This window comes from Haliotis rufescens, unplaced genomic scaffold, assembly GCF_023055435.1.
Source record: "Haliotis rufescens isolate VD_foot unplaced genomic scaffold, xgHalRufe1.0.p SCAF_13, whole genome shotgun sequence".
NCBI lineage: Eukaryota > Metazoa > Mollusca > Gastropoda > Lepetellida > Haliotidae > Haliotis > Haliotis rufescens.
The window spans coordinates 18,952,053-18,968,364 of NW_025963813.1; the positions used below are offsets into that span (position 1 = coordinate 18,952,053).

Consider the following 16,312-nt stretch of genomic DNA (forward strand, 5'->3'; position numbering starts at 1 on the left):
CTAATTGTACAATTGTTCTTATTGTTTTGTAGGGTTTCAAGTGACAGTAAGACAACAAGAATAGTCCAAGACAAGGTCCTGAATTCAAATTGTCTTTTTACAGCCCCATCAGACAACTCCAAAACTATTCATGTAATGATGTTTTTACTCATTGTTTTCTTATTTAAGTTGCTGTTCTCCAGTTTTCAAATCATCTTTTTCCCCTAAAAAAGACTAGTTGGATACAGCAAAACTATGACATTTACAGCATTGTTTTCCATTTCTCTTTATCTTATGTAACAATCTGATTCCTAATAAGCCTATCCTTAAACATATATATTTATACAGTGTTCAAAATTAAGGGGGGTCCTGGGGTCCTTGAGATCGCCCCTATGTTATTTGAATCAAGGTACCCCCTAAATCTTTAACTTCTATCATTTGGGTTATGACAGGGACTCCTTGACTTTCAGGTTTAATTACATATTGAATTTATCTGAAAGACAGGATATGAAAAAACAATGTACAACCACATAGCATAGACTTGTTGTAAGGATATGCATTTCTAGGAGTAACAGGGGCACAGGTGGCCCAGTCATCTTTGGTGTCACAATTTGCTATACAGAGTTGTGTCCCTTTGGCAGGCCACAAACCTGTGATTGTGGGTTAGACTCTTTGTTTGCCCTGATTATGTTTCTTGGTTTGTCAGCACCATACCCATGCTTGTGGGTTTCACCAAAGTGGTAGACATCCGACATGCATCACTTCGGGCATTCCTCCCACATTAAGCTGACACCCTGTGATATGACTGGAACACTGTTCACAGTGGCGTTAAACCTCACTTACTCCATGCAAACACTTGATCACTGTCACTGAATTACAGCAATTACTACAAGCTTTGGCCAGCATTGTATTACAATACTGTAATCTTGTATTGTATTCTTAGGTCATCTTACTTGTGTGTTTGACTTAGGTATATGCCAAGTGTATATTCTGTAATATCTTCATAAAATGATTTCAAGTAATAAATGTATATGTATCAGGTATACAGTTATACTAAAATGTAGTATTTCTTAATTCATAATATATAATAACATGCTCATATTCCATACATGCTAGTGTAACTGTATATAGACTTATAAATGTAAATGATAGAAAATTAGTCAAAGGACATACTATGGACAGACATAAAAACATTGCATGCCCAAGCATATTTAGACCTTTGGTCCTACTAAGCAGTGATTTGTGTAGAATTTCAAAACAAGTTCTTCTGGCAGACATACTGGGAATCATTCAGTATTTGATAGCATATAAACTGGGATTTTTATTTAAGTTCTCATTTTCTTGGAATTTGAGGTATTTTAAAATTGCATTCATTGTTTCAACGCAATATTGTCAAACTACTGTAAGTATGAAATTTTTTATTGGTACTTATAATTATACTAACCTACACTGGTAAGTTTCTAATTCCGGTTTTGGTAGGTGGACTTGCGGACTAATATAGGCCAGGGCTCGATGTAGCTATATAATACATGCACAAGTGCAACTTATTGAAAAGTGCAACCTAATATTTATATCAACATGCACTGAGTACATGTAAAAAAAATAATTTGTGTATGACTAACCCTTACTTGTCCACACAAGATCGATCTTTGAATACATCCAATACCTTTTATTTACCAAACTACATAATATATCTCAGTGTTAATAGATATGTGTAAAAATCCTGCTTTCTCAGGTTTGATGTCTATCAAACTGTGGGTTTAAAGCTTATATGCACATTCTTTTTACATCACAGCAATGCGTCATTTTTTTTTATGTGACACTGGCAGCAGAACAGCCTATGTTCCAACGTAGATCAATTTATGGGACTAGGGTGCAAGGTTTTGTTTGATGCAACTTAGTTTTCATGTCAACATTCACCTGGTGCAAGTGAGATCAAATTCCTCAAATTGAGTCCTGTAGGCCCTGAAAATGGCTTCATACCTCAGGTAAGTCAAAAATAATAATGCTTGGGCACCTATTGGAGAAATATTCTGATAAAAGAGCAAACCAAACACAATACTCATCGTTCATCAGGAACTTCACTACCTGTGGTTTACATGCCATGTTTTCTTTTTCTTAGTCTTCACCCAAAAAGCATGTCAAGGCGATATTTTCCAAAAGTTCTATAATAGAAAACATGATAATTATAAACTTAAAATACATCACTCAGTGAAATGAGTCACTAGTCCAAACACAGGTCTAGGGAAATATCTTAGCTTTGCTAATAAGTCTACAAACCAGTCTGAGATACAGTTTTTCTTATTAACAAGAATACCAGTATTTAGGGCTGGGATGGATAACTCGGGTACTCGGGTTGGGTGGGTACTGAGTAGGACCCAGGTACCCGCAGGTCTAACTAGACCCATGGTTAGTCAAGTGATAAAGTGTTTAATGAATAGTATTGGATACACTATAACTTCATGGTTACACCAATGTTTGCTTTTCTTTCTTATTATTTCTTATGCATGCATTCCTTGTGACTTTTATATGTTTGAATAAAGACAAAGCTTCAACCAACTTCAGTGTATGTATGACCATATTGTTTCATACGTGTGTCTGAATACTTTTTGCCAGGGCTCCGGTAAAACATTTCCAAGCAGACATTTTGTACCCAATTCTTGAGACTTATAGCAGGTACCTAGGTATAGTCGGGTAACAGGGGAGTCAGGTACCCGGGTAGTAAATTTGGACTCCGCCCTGCCCTACTAGTGTAGAAATAAAACTAAAAGTCAGTTAATAATAACCCATTTGGCTAAAATATATTATAAATGATACTGCAAGACAAGTTTGGAACAGCAGATCAAACAAATATTTCGAATGTTACGTTTTAGTTTAATCTCTCTTTATATATTCTTCGTACGAATATGTGCACACTCTCAATAAAATATCATTAAGAAAGATGGGCTGCTTCAGAGAAACCAGTCAAGCAAGTTGGATGCTTGACCAGCTGTTGACACGGCAGGCTCAACTGTGACGTAAAGCATAAGTAAAACATGCTGTCAACAGGACAAAAGATACAGATTACTGAACATATTCAAAACCCAGGAAGAATTTCCGCATGCGTGATATAAAATAATATTGAATACGATTACTAGTAAGACACAAGCACATGGATCATCACAAACTTATACCAAAACTAGCACAAGCAGACGACAAGCACCTGTCTCAGTAGTGTGTTATTATTTGCAATTGATTACTCTCTTCAAATCAATATAGGAAGTCTATTACTGAAACGTTACGTTAAATGAGATACAGAACTTCTTTATTTCTGCTCTAAATAACTTTCCCTCATTACGGTGGAAAATATATCTCTAATTTGAGTACAAATCATTTCCGTGCACAGACTGCTCCCAAACAAACGGATACGGAAATCGTCTGGACATGCGCACATCCATTTACTAATATTTTTCATTTACAAAATATATGTCAAATATAGTTTGTTAATTTGAGATTCTTTAATGACCACCACACATTTAGCAGTTGGAAGGAAGGTAATTCTCATGTGAATGTATTCATTAATTAACCGGACTGTGTAGGTAGTATAGATCTGAGGAGCTTTCCTTCCTCATACTCACGAAGATTGGGAACCTAACCGTAACGACTAGGCCTAAGTGATGGCCAGGTTTCCATCATATATGAAACAGTAGATGTCATCACGTACTAATTGTCTAGTGCTTTATATCTATAATGCCTCTCAAAATGTTCACTGATCTTGCTTGAGGAAAACGACTTTATAGGGTAAAGTCTTGTCCTTTGAGTTTGATTCGATCTGGGCGAATCAAAGTAAGAAATAATTTAGTTCTCATGTTAGGGATGGTTTAGTTATCTAAGTTAAAGGAATAACCTAATGTCCGAAACGTGATGAAACTTGTAATTTGTTGATATTTTGAATTTGAGCTATTTATGTTTATGTTCATGATAAGTCACGAGGTTTGGTGAGATATGAAGAGTGTCTTTAGTATAAATTAGTGGCAACACTCTGAATGAGTCCAAACAACTCCCACTGTAGACATGATAAACACGAGAGTCATTGAAAGTTTGAAACGTGTTCATAAAATGTGAATGTTATAACATATTTTTGACAGTTTTATGGAACCAAAAAACTCTGTTTTGCTTTATATTTTCATCATAACATGGGCACCAAAATTCTGAGTCAAGACAGACTGTCCTGAGTGATGTACAGTATTTCACGTGAACCCAATTTTGACAGGCCAGATGTGTGCACTGTCAGTCACATCTCCTGTTATAGTGCAACAAATCACGACCAATGTGCCTGTTTGAAAACAGGTGTTGTTTGAAAATTAGGCACTCGTCCACAACTACTGTCTGCTCTGTAACATATTTTAGGGTCACAGATTTTGCACAGATGATGATACATAAGTTTTCAGCATGAAAAGCCATACTTGTCCTTGGGGTATCATGATTGGCATCCTTGTTATTTTTGTGATGGAAGCAGTTAACACCTTTTCTGTCCTTCCTCTGAAATACATGAGTATTTCATTGTCTGTGTGTTGTTATTCCAAAATATAGAGGTAGTATTGTATCGTGACCTGTGTGTATCGAGATGTGTATTGTTACATCCTGAGTTCCTTTAGGTTTGCTGGTATAGTATTTAAATGTTGGGACACTCTACATTTAATACTATTACAGTAAACTTCATTGATAATGAACATGTTTTCAATGAATTGACGGATGTAATGAACTGTTTTTTTTTATCCTGGCCATTTCCTGTATACGCTTATAATGAACTACGGTTATCATGAACATGCTTTAAATGAACTGACAGATATAATGAACTGGCTTTTTTGGTCCCGGCCATTTGCTGTACATATGCTTATACAAACTATGGTTACAGGCCACAAAGTTAAAAAAAATTCAAAGGAGCCACTTGGCTCCTAAATTTTTTTTTCAAGGAGCCAAATAGAATTTCAAGGAGCCAAGACAAAATGTAAGGAGCCAAAAGTAATGAATTGTAATTTAACTGAGCCTCTGCATAAAAAAAAATAAAAAAATCCATTAGTTTGAATAATCAGTTTTGTATCATGAACAACAACTGTTGACGTGTTGTTGAAGCTTTTGAGTTTTTCAGACAAACAAGCTTTAGAACATTGTGTCAGTAACATCATCTGACAGTTTACCGGTGCCAGTTGCAGGTTTTGGTTCATCGAACGTGTAGACAGACGACGAAACTTCCGTGTCAGCTTCGCCATTCAAAGCATTCCGTATTATCTTGAGTATACTGCGCATTTATTTTTAAAAAAAGCACAGCTGTGTAGAAGGGGGTGCGCATTATACACGAAATAATGAGTTTTGATGTTTTTCCCCCATGGAAAGACATTACTGTAAGCACGTAACACCGGAAATACCATGTCAACAAATCCATACTGAAGTACGCAAATAAATCATGTAATTACACTGTCTGACTATAAAAAGTGTTCTTTGTATATCTGGACTTATGTTAGTAACTTATTTCATTAATTTTATTCAAAATTACTTTTAATATTATTTTAATTTATTTCGGCGAAATCGTGTGTGAAGCGATCAGAAGATCTAACTAACGGTTATTAAGAGAAACCACGGTCAGATTACCGCTATTGACGCCTTGAAACGAACTTTAGTTGACAGAGAATGGATACATTTGTCATAAATGTCATACTTTGACTCGTTAAAAGTCATATTTGTTTTTGTTGGACGATTCTATGTCAACACGTAATTCACGCGATCACGTGCACGGGAGCCTTGACGGTGACCGGTCAGACTGTGTGTTCCATGTAAAACCATGTAATACCCGGTAATAGCAATCAGCTGCTTCGCTTAGGGTTATTATTATTTCAAATATGTTTAGTAAAAGCTGCATCTAAATTAACAAGATATTGGAATATATTATTCCTGATAAAAAGAAGAAGTTTCGGATACATTTTTTGCCGATCCTTGCATTAAAACCCTGTAAATTTATATCATTGGGTGTGACTTGACTGAATCACCGGTAAATTCCAAGAAATTGTGTGTACAGCTGATTGCTGTGTCCGGCTTAGTTTACGAGAAGATACACATGGTAATCTTAATCCCTGGATATAAAACAATGCCCAGCAGAACAAAAAAATACAATTTAAACGGTAAATCAACATGTCTGGTGATTTTTTATCTCAAATTTCGAATTTGTACTGACCAAGTTTCTCATCACCCGTTCATTCGCTAAAGGGGTAGATATATCTAGTCACGTCAAAATAGTATATATTTGTATGGACCTACCTATAATATCATTCATTTATTAAATCTATCACATTTCACAATGTCTGAAATACGCATTCCATATCAATTTATCATTTTTTTATCACTAAATCAAAAAATTATTCACTATTTCCCGCGATGTTATTGAAAATATAATTCTCGGACACACATTTCAACAACGGGTCCACATCGAACATCTCAAAGAGCAAAATAAAGACGTTTTAAACAAATCTTTTATATATTATACAAAGTAATAAATAAATTCAACAAAAATATATCTAAAAGTAATCAAACTTACATCTAAGTTATTATTTCCATCTTTTCGTGCGATCGCGTGTAATGTAAGTCAAATGACATCTCGGCTTTCGTCGCCTTAAATTCTCGGCTCGGACACGATGTTTAATGCAAAAATATATGCATGAAAAATCTGTCACAGCTTGTAACCTAGCACGATACATTCACGAAGTTCCATATTTTTAATATATATCGTGATTTCCTGCCTTTTAGTTCAGAATAACATGATTTAACAAAAATCTTTCGCCAACTTCTGAAATTTATCAAACACGAGCTTGGTATCACCGCTGAAATTTGATTGGCTGCCTGAGGTCATGTGCTCAAAATTGACCAATCACGAAACTTGTAGCAGATTTCGGCAAGAAAGCGTCATTAGAAACCAATTTTATTCTAATGAAATCGCTTGTTATAACTACGGAAAAAAAACAGGCGATGTTACGAAATCTCTCTCAGCCAATTTATTGTACCATTTTACAAGTAGTTAGACATGTAGACAGTGATGGTAATTTCCAATATTACTTGCCTCCGGACAAATTAAAGTAAGTGATTTTGTTGCCCAACCTCGTATTTCTACTTGCCCCGAGAGTCGGGAAATGGCAAATTTCCACCCCTGTTCCCCCCTCCCAAAATACTGAATCCGCTAGAGAGGGGTGCGCACTATACTAAAGAAAATACGGTATTCATCATTTGCCGATTGACAACGATTTGTTGTTGTTTTGACTTGCGCAAATATAGAAAAATACTTCGTGTTTTTGAACGGCGAAAAGACCGCCTTAGCTGTCACCTGGGCGGATGTCGTACAGCGCATGCGTGGGTACTAAACTCTTAACATCGTTAGTGCATTACTTAATAACGGTAAGTGCTTCCTTCATTCCAGGTATGGAGCTTCATATCGAAAGCGAAAACAGAACACATGGCCAACAGTGATCTTGTCGATGTTATTATGTTCTGATATCGATTTTTTTCACTGAAGTTACCGCACTTATATTAAAAACGATCTTTTTTAATATCTTATGACAAGAGATATTTAGTCGCCAAACTTAATTAAAGACAAGGAGCCAGTTGGCGACTGACATGAAAATACCAGTCGCAAAATACAAAACTAGATCGCCATGGCGACCAATTTAGTCGCAACTTTGTGGCCTGGGTTATAATGAATACGCTTATAACAAACTAACAGATGTAAGAAACTGTTGTCTTTTGTCCTAGCCATTTGCAGTATATATGCTTATTATGAACTATGTTATAATGAATTAAAATTAGTGGTCCCTTTGAGTTCATTATAACCATAGTTTATTGTACTTTTCAGCAATAGCTCTGTCAATCCTTATGGCAATGACCGTTTGGCTTTCCTGCTTTATTTCGAACATCAGGAAGTGACCTTTTATTTCCTGGGCAGACAATTATCAACAATGATCAAAGGGGCTTTGAATGTTGCTGCTTTATGGCTTTTGTCATTTCATTATACATGTAGTAAGTACACTTGAGCGGAAATGTTCCTTTTGAGGTCAGGGCAGAGCCAAGAGTGTTTTCAGTGTAAGTAATTCAAAATCTGAAAAAAATCTGCATTTTACTGTGCACCCTTTGTTTATCAGTGTTTGAAATTATTGTTAGAAAGTTAAAGTCAGGGAATATCTGCGTCTTCATAAATATTTAGTATGAGCCATGTCCATCTTCACTGAGGAAAAAGACAGGTTTGGAATGGACAAAGCCATGAAGGAGATATGGTATTTGGGCTTCCAAGGCCATTAGAAGTCATTGATTGAAATAATGAAAGAAAGTTAAACAGGAAACATGGTTAAATTAAGTGGGTACTGGAGAGTTTTGTTTACTGCTGGTTTGTTTAATCTGGAGAACCCTAAAGTCTTTCATTTTGACATGATAGGATTATCAATATCATAGTTATGACTATGATGATTTGACTTTCTTCAGGAAATCCGATATAACTCTGTAAAACATGCGCTAGTGCAACTTTATTGATAAATGCAGCCTATTATTTGTTACTACATCTCAAAATTTTTGAGCCCAGATTGCTGAATGGATAGATAATGAACAGTTGCTGCCTTGCTACTGTTTTCTATGTTCCTTCCCATGTGTTATATGTGTTATCCTACATACCATTCAGATCCATGGATTGGGGGGGGGGCTGAAGGTGCATGTTTGCTTGCTCAGACGGCAGTAGGGGAACTGGGGGATTCTGTGGTATCAGCATCCTGAAGAGATAAGATGGGCATGCATAGAGAGTCAACCCTCCTGCTCCATGGGTACCCCAGGATAATGTTGTTTAACGCTCAGTCCTGCCATGTCTTGGCAGCCTGTAAATAATCCAATCTCAAGCAGGTAATGGGTGGTTGATAGCATGACAGCATCAACATTTCAGGGACCATGCAGACCATCTCTTTAATTTTTCCAAACTTCCGTCCCCTTGCTTTTGCAGGCCTACCCAAAGTACATATTCTTGGACTGTTTCCTTATCTACAGATGTGTGCAACAAGGGTAGAATAGGTCGTCAGCAACCCATGCTTGCCATAACAGGTGACTGTGCTTGTCGTAAGAGCCGACTAACCATGCTAACAGGATCGGGCAGTCAAGCTCACTGAATCGGTTGATGCATGTCATCGTATCCCAATTGCATAGATTGATGCTCATGATATCAATCACTGGACTGTCTGGCCCAGACCTGACTATTTACAGACCGCTGTCATTTAGCTGGAATATTGCTGTGTGCAGATTTAGACAACAAACAAACGACAAAATGTGTGTGCTAATACATGTACATATAATCATGAGATAATTTTCAACTGTTTCAGATAACGTTGAGATTTTGTTGTCATTGACTGGATCTACAGTACAGCAGCAGTATTGCAAGTACAAACGCTTACCAGCATGTCTCATTAACAAATACCTTGGCCAAGTCTCCTATGAAGGTTCAGCATTCTATGCTAGATCAAATGAAAACCAAAAACTTTTATATCATCGTAGTCTTCATTGGAGCTACCAGTTTATCATTATGGCTCTTCAACTATCCAACAACCAGCTTTCGTGTTATTGTCACCAAAACTCACAAACAAATCAACAATATCAAAAATCTGCCGTCAAACATGCAGAAAAAGTCCATGCAAGAACTAAGCGTGGACCCTGTGTATCTGAATGCATTGGGATTCTCGGATGACACAGTGCTGATAGGACACAGAGGGTCGGGACAGAAGTCTCTGCCCGTCATAGCCACCAGTGTGGAGCCGGGTAGGATGGAGAAGACTGTGTACTTTATAAACTCTGTCAGGAAGTACATGGAGACCAGACATCTCGTACTTGTGGATCTCGGAGTTTCCAAGACCGAGAAAGCCATGGTGAGAAGAATATGAAAATATGAGATGTCAAATAAGTTATTTGTTGTATTTTGCTATTGTAGAATCCCCAAATGATAAGGGGACATGGGTGGCCCATTTGTCTAAGGTGCCGCAGTTCGCTGTGCAGAGTTGAATTTCTAAGGCACGCCAGAAAGTTGTGGTCGTGGGTTTGAATCCTGGTTCACTCCAGTTATATTTCCAGGTTTGTCAGCACCATACTTGGTCTCATGGGCTTCACCAAAGTGGTAAACGTCCGAGACCTGCATCATTTTGGGTTTTCCTATTCCTTTGGTGGCTCTATGCATGGAGGATGAAGGGTTTCACAGATTCTTTAGCATGTTTAGTGTTTCCCAGTTGGCTGTAAATAGCATAACATCTAAGTGCCTTTTAGCCCATTTGTTTTGTGCCCCACAATATCCAATCTTCAGTCTCTGAAATTAAAAAAACAAATGATTCAGTGTTATGATTCACATGCAAAAATATAGAATGTGAACTTTATGTAATGAAAGTAATGAAAGTACTATATTCATTATATATACTATATACTATATCATTATTGGGATATGAATCGTATAGCACCCATAGTATCTGGATAGGTACAGGATATGAATTGTATCGCACCCATAGTACAGTGTTTCTGGATACGTATTGTATTGCGACCCTACCGTAACGTTACACCTCTAGTGGACATGCTGTTGATAGTCGCCTATGCTGAACATGATGCTGCTTCTTTGATGATGATATTCAGGATGTCTGCCATTTCAGTTACGAAGGAACTGTAACAGCACATGGAACTGTAGAATCAACATTTTGAACTATGAGAAATATCCCTCACATGTGCAGTACCTGGACATAAAGAGTTACCGGCCTATATGTATTCAGGTGAGTTACCCATGCTTTTGGTCAGTAGGGGTGTTGGCCAGCACTCTAATCAGTAACATGACAATTGTGACCATTGATTAGTGATAAGATCCTGACTGATTTCCTTGTGGTAATGCCGTAAAGTATTACATTAACTTTACTTTACATTAACTAATTATGTAGTTTTGCCAGTGTCAGCTGATGCATGTGTGACTCTTCTTGACATTTTGAAACACTTAGGGTATACACAGGAGTTTTCAGATTTGCAGATGTTATTGAGCATTTGATGACTGGAAATGTCCTTTGGAACAGACAGCACTAGCCAGAGGTTTCTCATGTTAACATTTCCAGGTGTCTAATACTCATTAACACCCACAAATCTATAAACACTTAATGTTTACAGACAGACTTAATTTTTATAGTGAAATACTAAAGTTACTAATAATTTTCCACAGAAGAAATATGAGATAAACATGACATCACATCCTGGAATGATGACATGGCTATGTCATGCTGGAACTCTATCCTGGCTGTGTCATGCCGGAACGCTGTCATGCTGGAATGCTGTCATGGCTGTGTCATGCTGGAATGCTGTCATGGCTGTGTCATGCTGGAATGCTGTCATGGCTGTGTCATGCTGTCATGGCTGTGTAATGCTGTCATGGCTGTGTAATGCTGTCATGGCTGTCATGGCTGTGTCATGTTGTAATGCTGTCATGGCTGCGTAATGCTGGAATGCTGTCATGGCTGTGTCATGCTTTGACATCATGATACAGTGGCTGACGCCTGTGCTTCAGTGATAAATGAACCTGCAAGGTTAGCAGAATGGGGTAGATCACAACTACATCAAAGTTGTCTTGATAAATGTTGATCAAACCGGATGTTTATGTAATGTGTTATCCCTTTCACCAACCCAAACTTTTCAAATTTGGGATGGAGGAAAACAAGAGACGTTTTCATAGGAAAGTCAGAAAGAAATCCAGGATCCAATCATTTCACAACATTTTCGGTCAGATTGCTGCACACACTCCCATCCATTTTACAATGAGACTTTGTTTGCTTGCATTTATTTGCCTGTATTTTCTTCTGCAGGAACTGCTGACTGAGTACGGAGCTGTCATGTGGGTTGACACATCTCTCTACTTCACCAACAGCAAGATCAACGAAAGTCTTGCCCTGGCACAAGCCTCAGGGATAGCTGCATGGACAATACAAGACCCCACATCTTCTTTAACTCACCCAAAAATGTTTCAGTTCTTCAAAACAAAACCTGATGAATTTTATTTCCACCGAGCTGTAGAATCCAGCCATCTTGTAATATACAACACAGAGACTATCCACCGAGAACTGATGCTTCCCTGGGTGAAGTGTGCGTTGTTGGAAGAATGTATTAGTCCTACCGGTGCTCAGAACGTAGGCTGCAACTATCTGAGAAAACCCTTATTTAAATATTCAGGCTGCCACCATTATGATATGTCAGCCCTTAATGTTATTTTAGGACTATTGTTTGATTTCGAAGTGTCGAAATATTCTTCATCGGAGAAGATCTTTGGAACTGTCAGTAAAGACGGCATGAATTACACAACGCCTCAGTTTAAGCTGAGGTCAGTGAGTTGATTTTTTAACCATGCTGACTTTTTAGATTTACAGCATGTTCAACTGACAGTGGGAAGATGTTCCTGTGAATAGAGCATGTTGTAGGAAATTATCAAAAGTATTTCTGGAAGCGTCACCCACAACTATAGATGTACATAATGACTTCTTGCTCTTTCTCTCCATGTTTCAACACAATTTGCTTTCATGGAAGGATGAAATATTCTATTTAGTTTTATAGTTGTTTCTGTGATCTGTGATAAGACAACTTTATGATTTCAAATCAAGCCTATCCTGTTTCCAGGCCATACTGATCAAAGTACAGAGGCTTGTTTAGGGAAGAGACCCTATTTTGCCATGGTCACCTCATGTCATTATCCCCATATTGGTTTTCTTTGGTGTGTACCTGGTATATAGAATCACGAAAAACGTCTGTTAGCTTGATTATTTGTTGAACATGTTGCAGGCAGAGAGTTCTTAGCATTTGACTGTAGTGTCATGCACTGGGGGACATGGGTTCCATCAAATAGTTACACACAAGGATGTTGTGAAACAGTGATGAGCAGAGGAGTGTAGGTACTTGTTTGTGTGGCAAGAAAATACTGACGAACATTAGGAACCATTTACATGATCTATTCATAAGCACAAAGTATTAGTCATTTGATCAAAGTACTGTATGTGAACCCAAAAAAGGACAATTATGTATTCTTAGTCTTGTTAATGAGGGTTATTAATAACCAGACCTTTGTTTTAAAATGGAAACAATACTGTTTGTATATTTTTGTATTGAGGAGTGAGGAGGCACAATCTTGACAATTCAATAAGGGCAAGTGAGGATTTGTGTATCTAGCCATTCATCCATACAGCTATATATTGTTTGTTTTTTACGCCACACTCCCCACACTCAGCCATATTCCAACTACCGGTACATGTTTATGATGGCAGTCTGTAGATAACTGAGTCTGCACTAGACCATCCAGTATTGAAATCATGAACATCGATCTATGCAATTGGGATACGATGGCATGTATCAACCCAGTCAGCGAGTCTGGAAACTTTACCAGCTGTCAACAATCAAATCATGCAGATATTCTCAGCTTGGGTATAGTTATTGCCTGATGTGTGGTGCATGCGTCAGGTCAGTCCACGCTGTCAGGGTACACTGATGTACTGATTCAGTGGCAGGAGAGAGGCTGACAAATATCAGCACATTAGTTGATATGTTGTTGTCATTGATTGAAACAAGAGGATCTTTTGTTTATGGTAGTGTCTGTAAATGCATTCTCCATTATCCAGTGTATTATATCACCATTTTCTACAGCAGGTTCATTTCGAGTCTGGTTTGAATGACACAATGCTAAAATTATTATATTACCACTCATACTACACTGGTCTTCATAATTAAAAAAAGTGTTGATATTGCCACTTCTCAACTCACCTTGGTCCTTAAGTCTCAAATACAACTGGGAACTTTGTGTAGCACAAGGACTTCCCTCCCAGGTCTTATACTCAGGATAGCATTTCCCAGCTAAAAGTGCATAAAACATGTAAAAAACAGTTTTCTGATTTGATTAAACATACAGAGATCTCTTGTATAAGGGTGCATTTTGAATGTTGATCTCATTTTCAGAAGTGGCATTTTGATTGGTTGTTGATTTCAAGCTCCCGAGCGACAGAATTTGTGCTAGGTTAGTGATAAGAAAGATAGAAATGTGGCTTCCCGAACATAGTTATGGTGATGAATGGATCCCCGGTTTTCATCAGTATAGAATGAAGGAATGATACACTGGGTAAGGAGCTTGTAGATCTGCAATAACACATATTTTTGTATTTTTGTATGTAGACTTAAGTTTTCACCTGTATGTTATGCTCACTTCATGGCCCTTGTGTTTATTAATATGATGTAGAACATATCTAGATACAAAAGCAAAAGTTTGTACACAGAAGTTTTGATATGGAAATGATGTTTAATTTATTCAGATTGAATTAGTACACATTGTATTCATAATATTTAAAATAGTTTGATAATTATCTGTTTTGTGTAATCAAAGTTTGAGACACTAACATCAAAATGACAGGAATATTGTTTTATGAAAATGGGAGAAGTATTGACATCGTAATGTAGCACCCATTGATTGAATATCCTGACTTGCGTACTTGGATTCAAACCACTGACAATGTGAAATTGAATGCAGTCCACATGAACCACAGAGCAGGCTGACAAAGTGAAGGTTGCGGAATCTCAATTCAAAACAACGCCAATTCAATGCCTTGGGCCACAATTATCTACAGGACGGAGGAAGGGTGTTGGCATACATGCGAGCAGTGTTTGAAATAAAAGAAATGCTTACAGGACCCACAGACTTATAAGCTTCAGGCCCTGACTAAATGTTCCCGCTTCCTGAGGCAAGGGAGTAATTGACTATAAAAGTCCAGTTTCCACACTTGCCGAACGAGGCTGGAGTTATGTTTTGGCTGGACTTATGAGTCTATGCAAGGTCCAATCAAAATTGCGTAACGAAATCAACATTTGGTTCGTAAACTGTCGTGGCAGATTTCGGTTGATTGCTGGATTTGCAAAACATGTGTACCGTCAACTGGGGGTTTCCACATATTTTCCAAATCTTTTCATGTTTTTAATCAAGGTGCTCATGTGATTTGATGCACTTCATGAAGTAAGACCCGTTTATGACAATATAGAATTTGATTATCGATTAGATCATCTTGAAGTGATATTAGAGGTGGAATCTGAATGGTCAATAGGAGGGGCATAAAAGGGACATAACACTAGTAGCCATGGTGGTGCTATGATTGAGCCAAGAAATTCCAGCCTTGAAAACAAATAATATTCATGAAACATTCGTATTACTTGCTACATTAAACACAATGTACAAAAACTTTAATTTCACTGATTGTGTCTGATGGGATCACAGGTCACTGCTGGTGACAGACACTCAAGTGAGTAGGAAAACCAAACCAAAAACACATTAAAAGCCTCCATCTTATTGAGCCATAAGGAACCATACAAATCTGAAACGAGGGTGCCACCGCGTAATCTGAAGGTGGTTATTTCGAACACTGCTTGCGAGTAGCCATTCGTTTGTGTCAGTAGTGAATCACATTAGAAACACTGTTGTTTTGAGCATTCCCTTAATACTTTTGATCATTGCATATGAGAGGCTGCATAATCTTAAGTTATTTTCTGAGAATCAGGTTTGTTTAAACTCTTGATGACTAAGTTTTTTTTTAACCTGAAGTATTTTGACCATGTAGTACACTGGAATCAAACTGTATAATTTGTAAAAAGACTCATATGTTATCAACATTTATACACTTCAATGTTTATTAGATGTTGTGTCATCATGATCAACTTATCATCCTGAGCAAAATAAATATTAACAAATCAAAATGTATTTTGTCAGTGTGATCATTGTGATGTAAAATACTGGTTTTGAGTAATAACTACTACATGGGACAATCAAACCCAATGCAGTCAAACCTAGTGTGTCGTTAATAGTCAATTGTATCTCTACAAATTCCACATCTGATTCAAACCCCTACCACCATGACAACCTCTGTTCAGTCTTTTCCTCATTTCTGAACTATAAAGCTTCAATGGTCAGAGGGCTAGGACCCGTTCCTCCTTCGGAATCCCTATCGGGCGAGATGGTCAGAGGGGAACTGGAGACCCGTTCCTCCTTCAAATCCCCATGGGGCGAGATGGTCAGAGGGGTACTGCGGACTATTCCTCCTTCGGAATCCCTATCGGGCGAGATGGTCAGAGGGCTAGGACCCGTTCCTCCCTCGGAATCCCTATCGGGCGAGATGGTCAGAGAGGAACTGGAGACCCGTTCCTCCTTCAAATCCCCATGGGGCGAGATGATCAGAGGGGAACTGGGGACCCGTTCCTCCTTCGGAATCCCTATCGGGCGAGATGGTCAGAGGGCTAGGACCCGTTCCTC

At 37.9% G+C, this 16,312-nt stretch overlaps 2 protein-coding genes across 4 annotated transcripts in view; one reads left to right on the plus strand and one right to left on the minus strand.

Annotated features, from left to right (window-relative positions):
- LOC124132253 (cyclin N-terminal domain-containing protein 1-like) overlaps positions 1 to 3,179 on the minus strand; it is a 37,931-nt gene extending 34,752 nt beyond the window's left edge. Inside the window, exons 1-2 of one of the 3 annotated variants that reach the window (XM_046496093.2) lie at positions 3,153 to 3,179; positions 2,068 to 2,144 (exon numbers count right to left, since the gene is read on the minus strand). In XM_046496093.2, the coding sequence (XP_046352049.2) occupies positions 2,068 to 2,085 (18 nt within the window). In that variant the 5' untranslated portion in view covers positions 2,086 to 2,144; positions 3,153 to 3,179. The other 2 variants (XM_046496094.2, XM_048394295.1) reach the window with 2 other exon arrangements.
- Positions 3,180 to 3,386: 207 nt separating this feature from the next.
- Positions 3,387 to 15,759, plus strand: LOC124132254. The gene is made up of 4 exons (XM_046496095.2): positions 3,387 to 3,512; positions 9,357 to 9,896; positions 10,662 to 10,778; positions 11,850 to 15,759. Exons 2-4 carry the CDS (start codon positions 9,468 to 9,470, stop codon positions 12,372 to 12,374), a joined length of 1,071 nt encoding a protein of 356 aa, XP_046352051.1. The 5' UTR covers positions 3,387 to 3,512; positions 9,357 to 9,467; the 3' UTR covers positions 12,375 to 15,759.
- Positions 15,760 to 16,312: the final 553 nt, after the last annotated feature.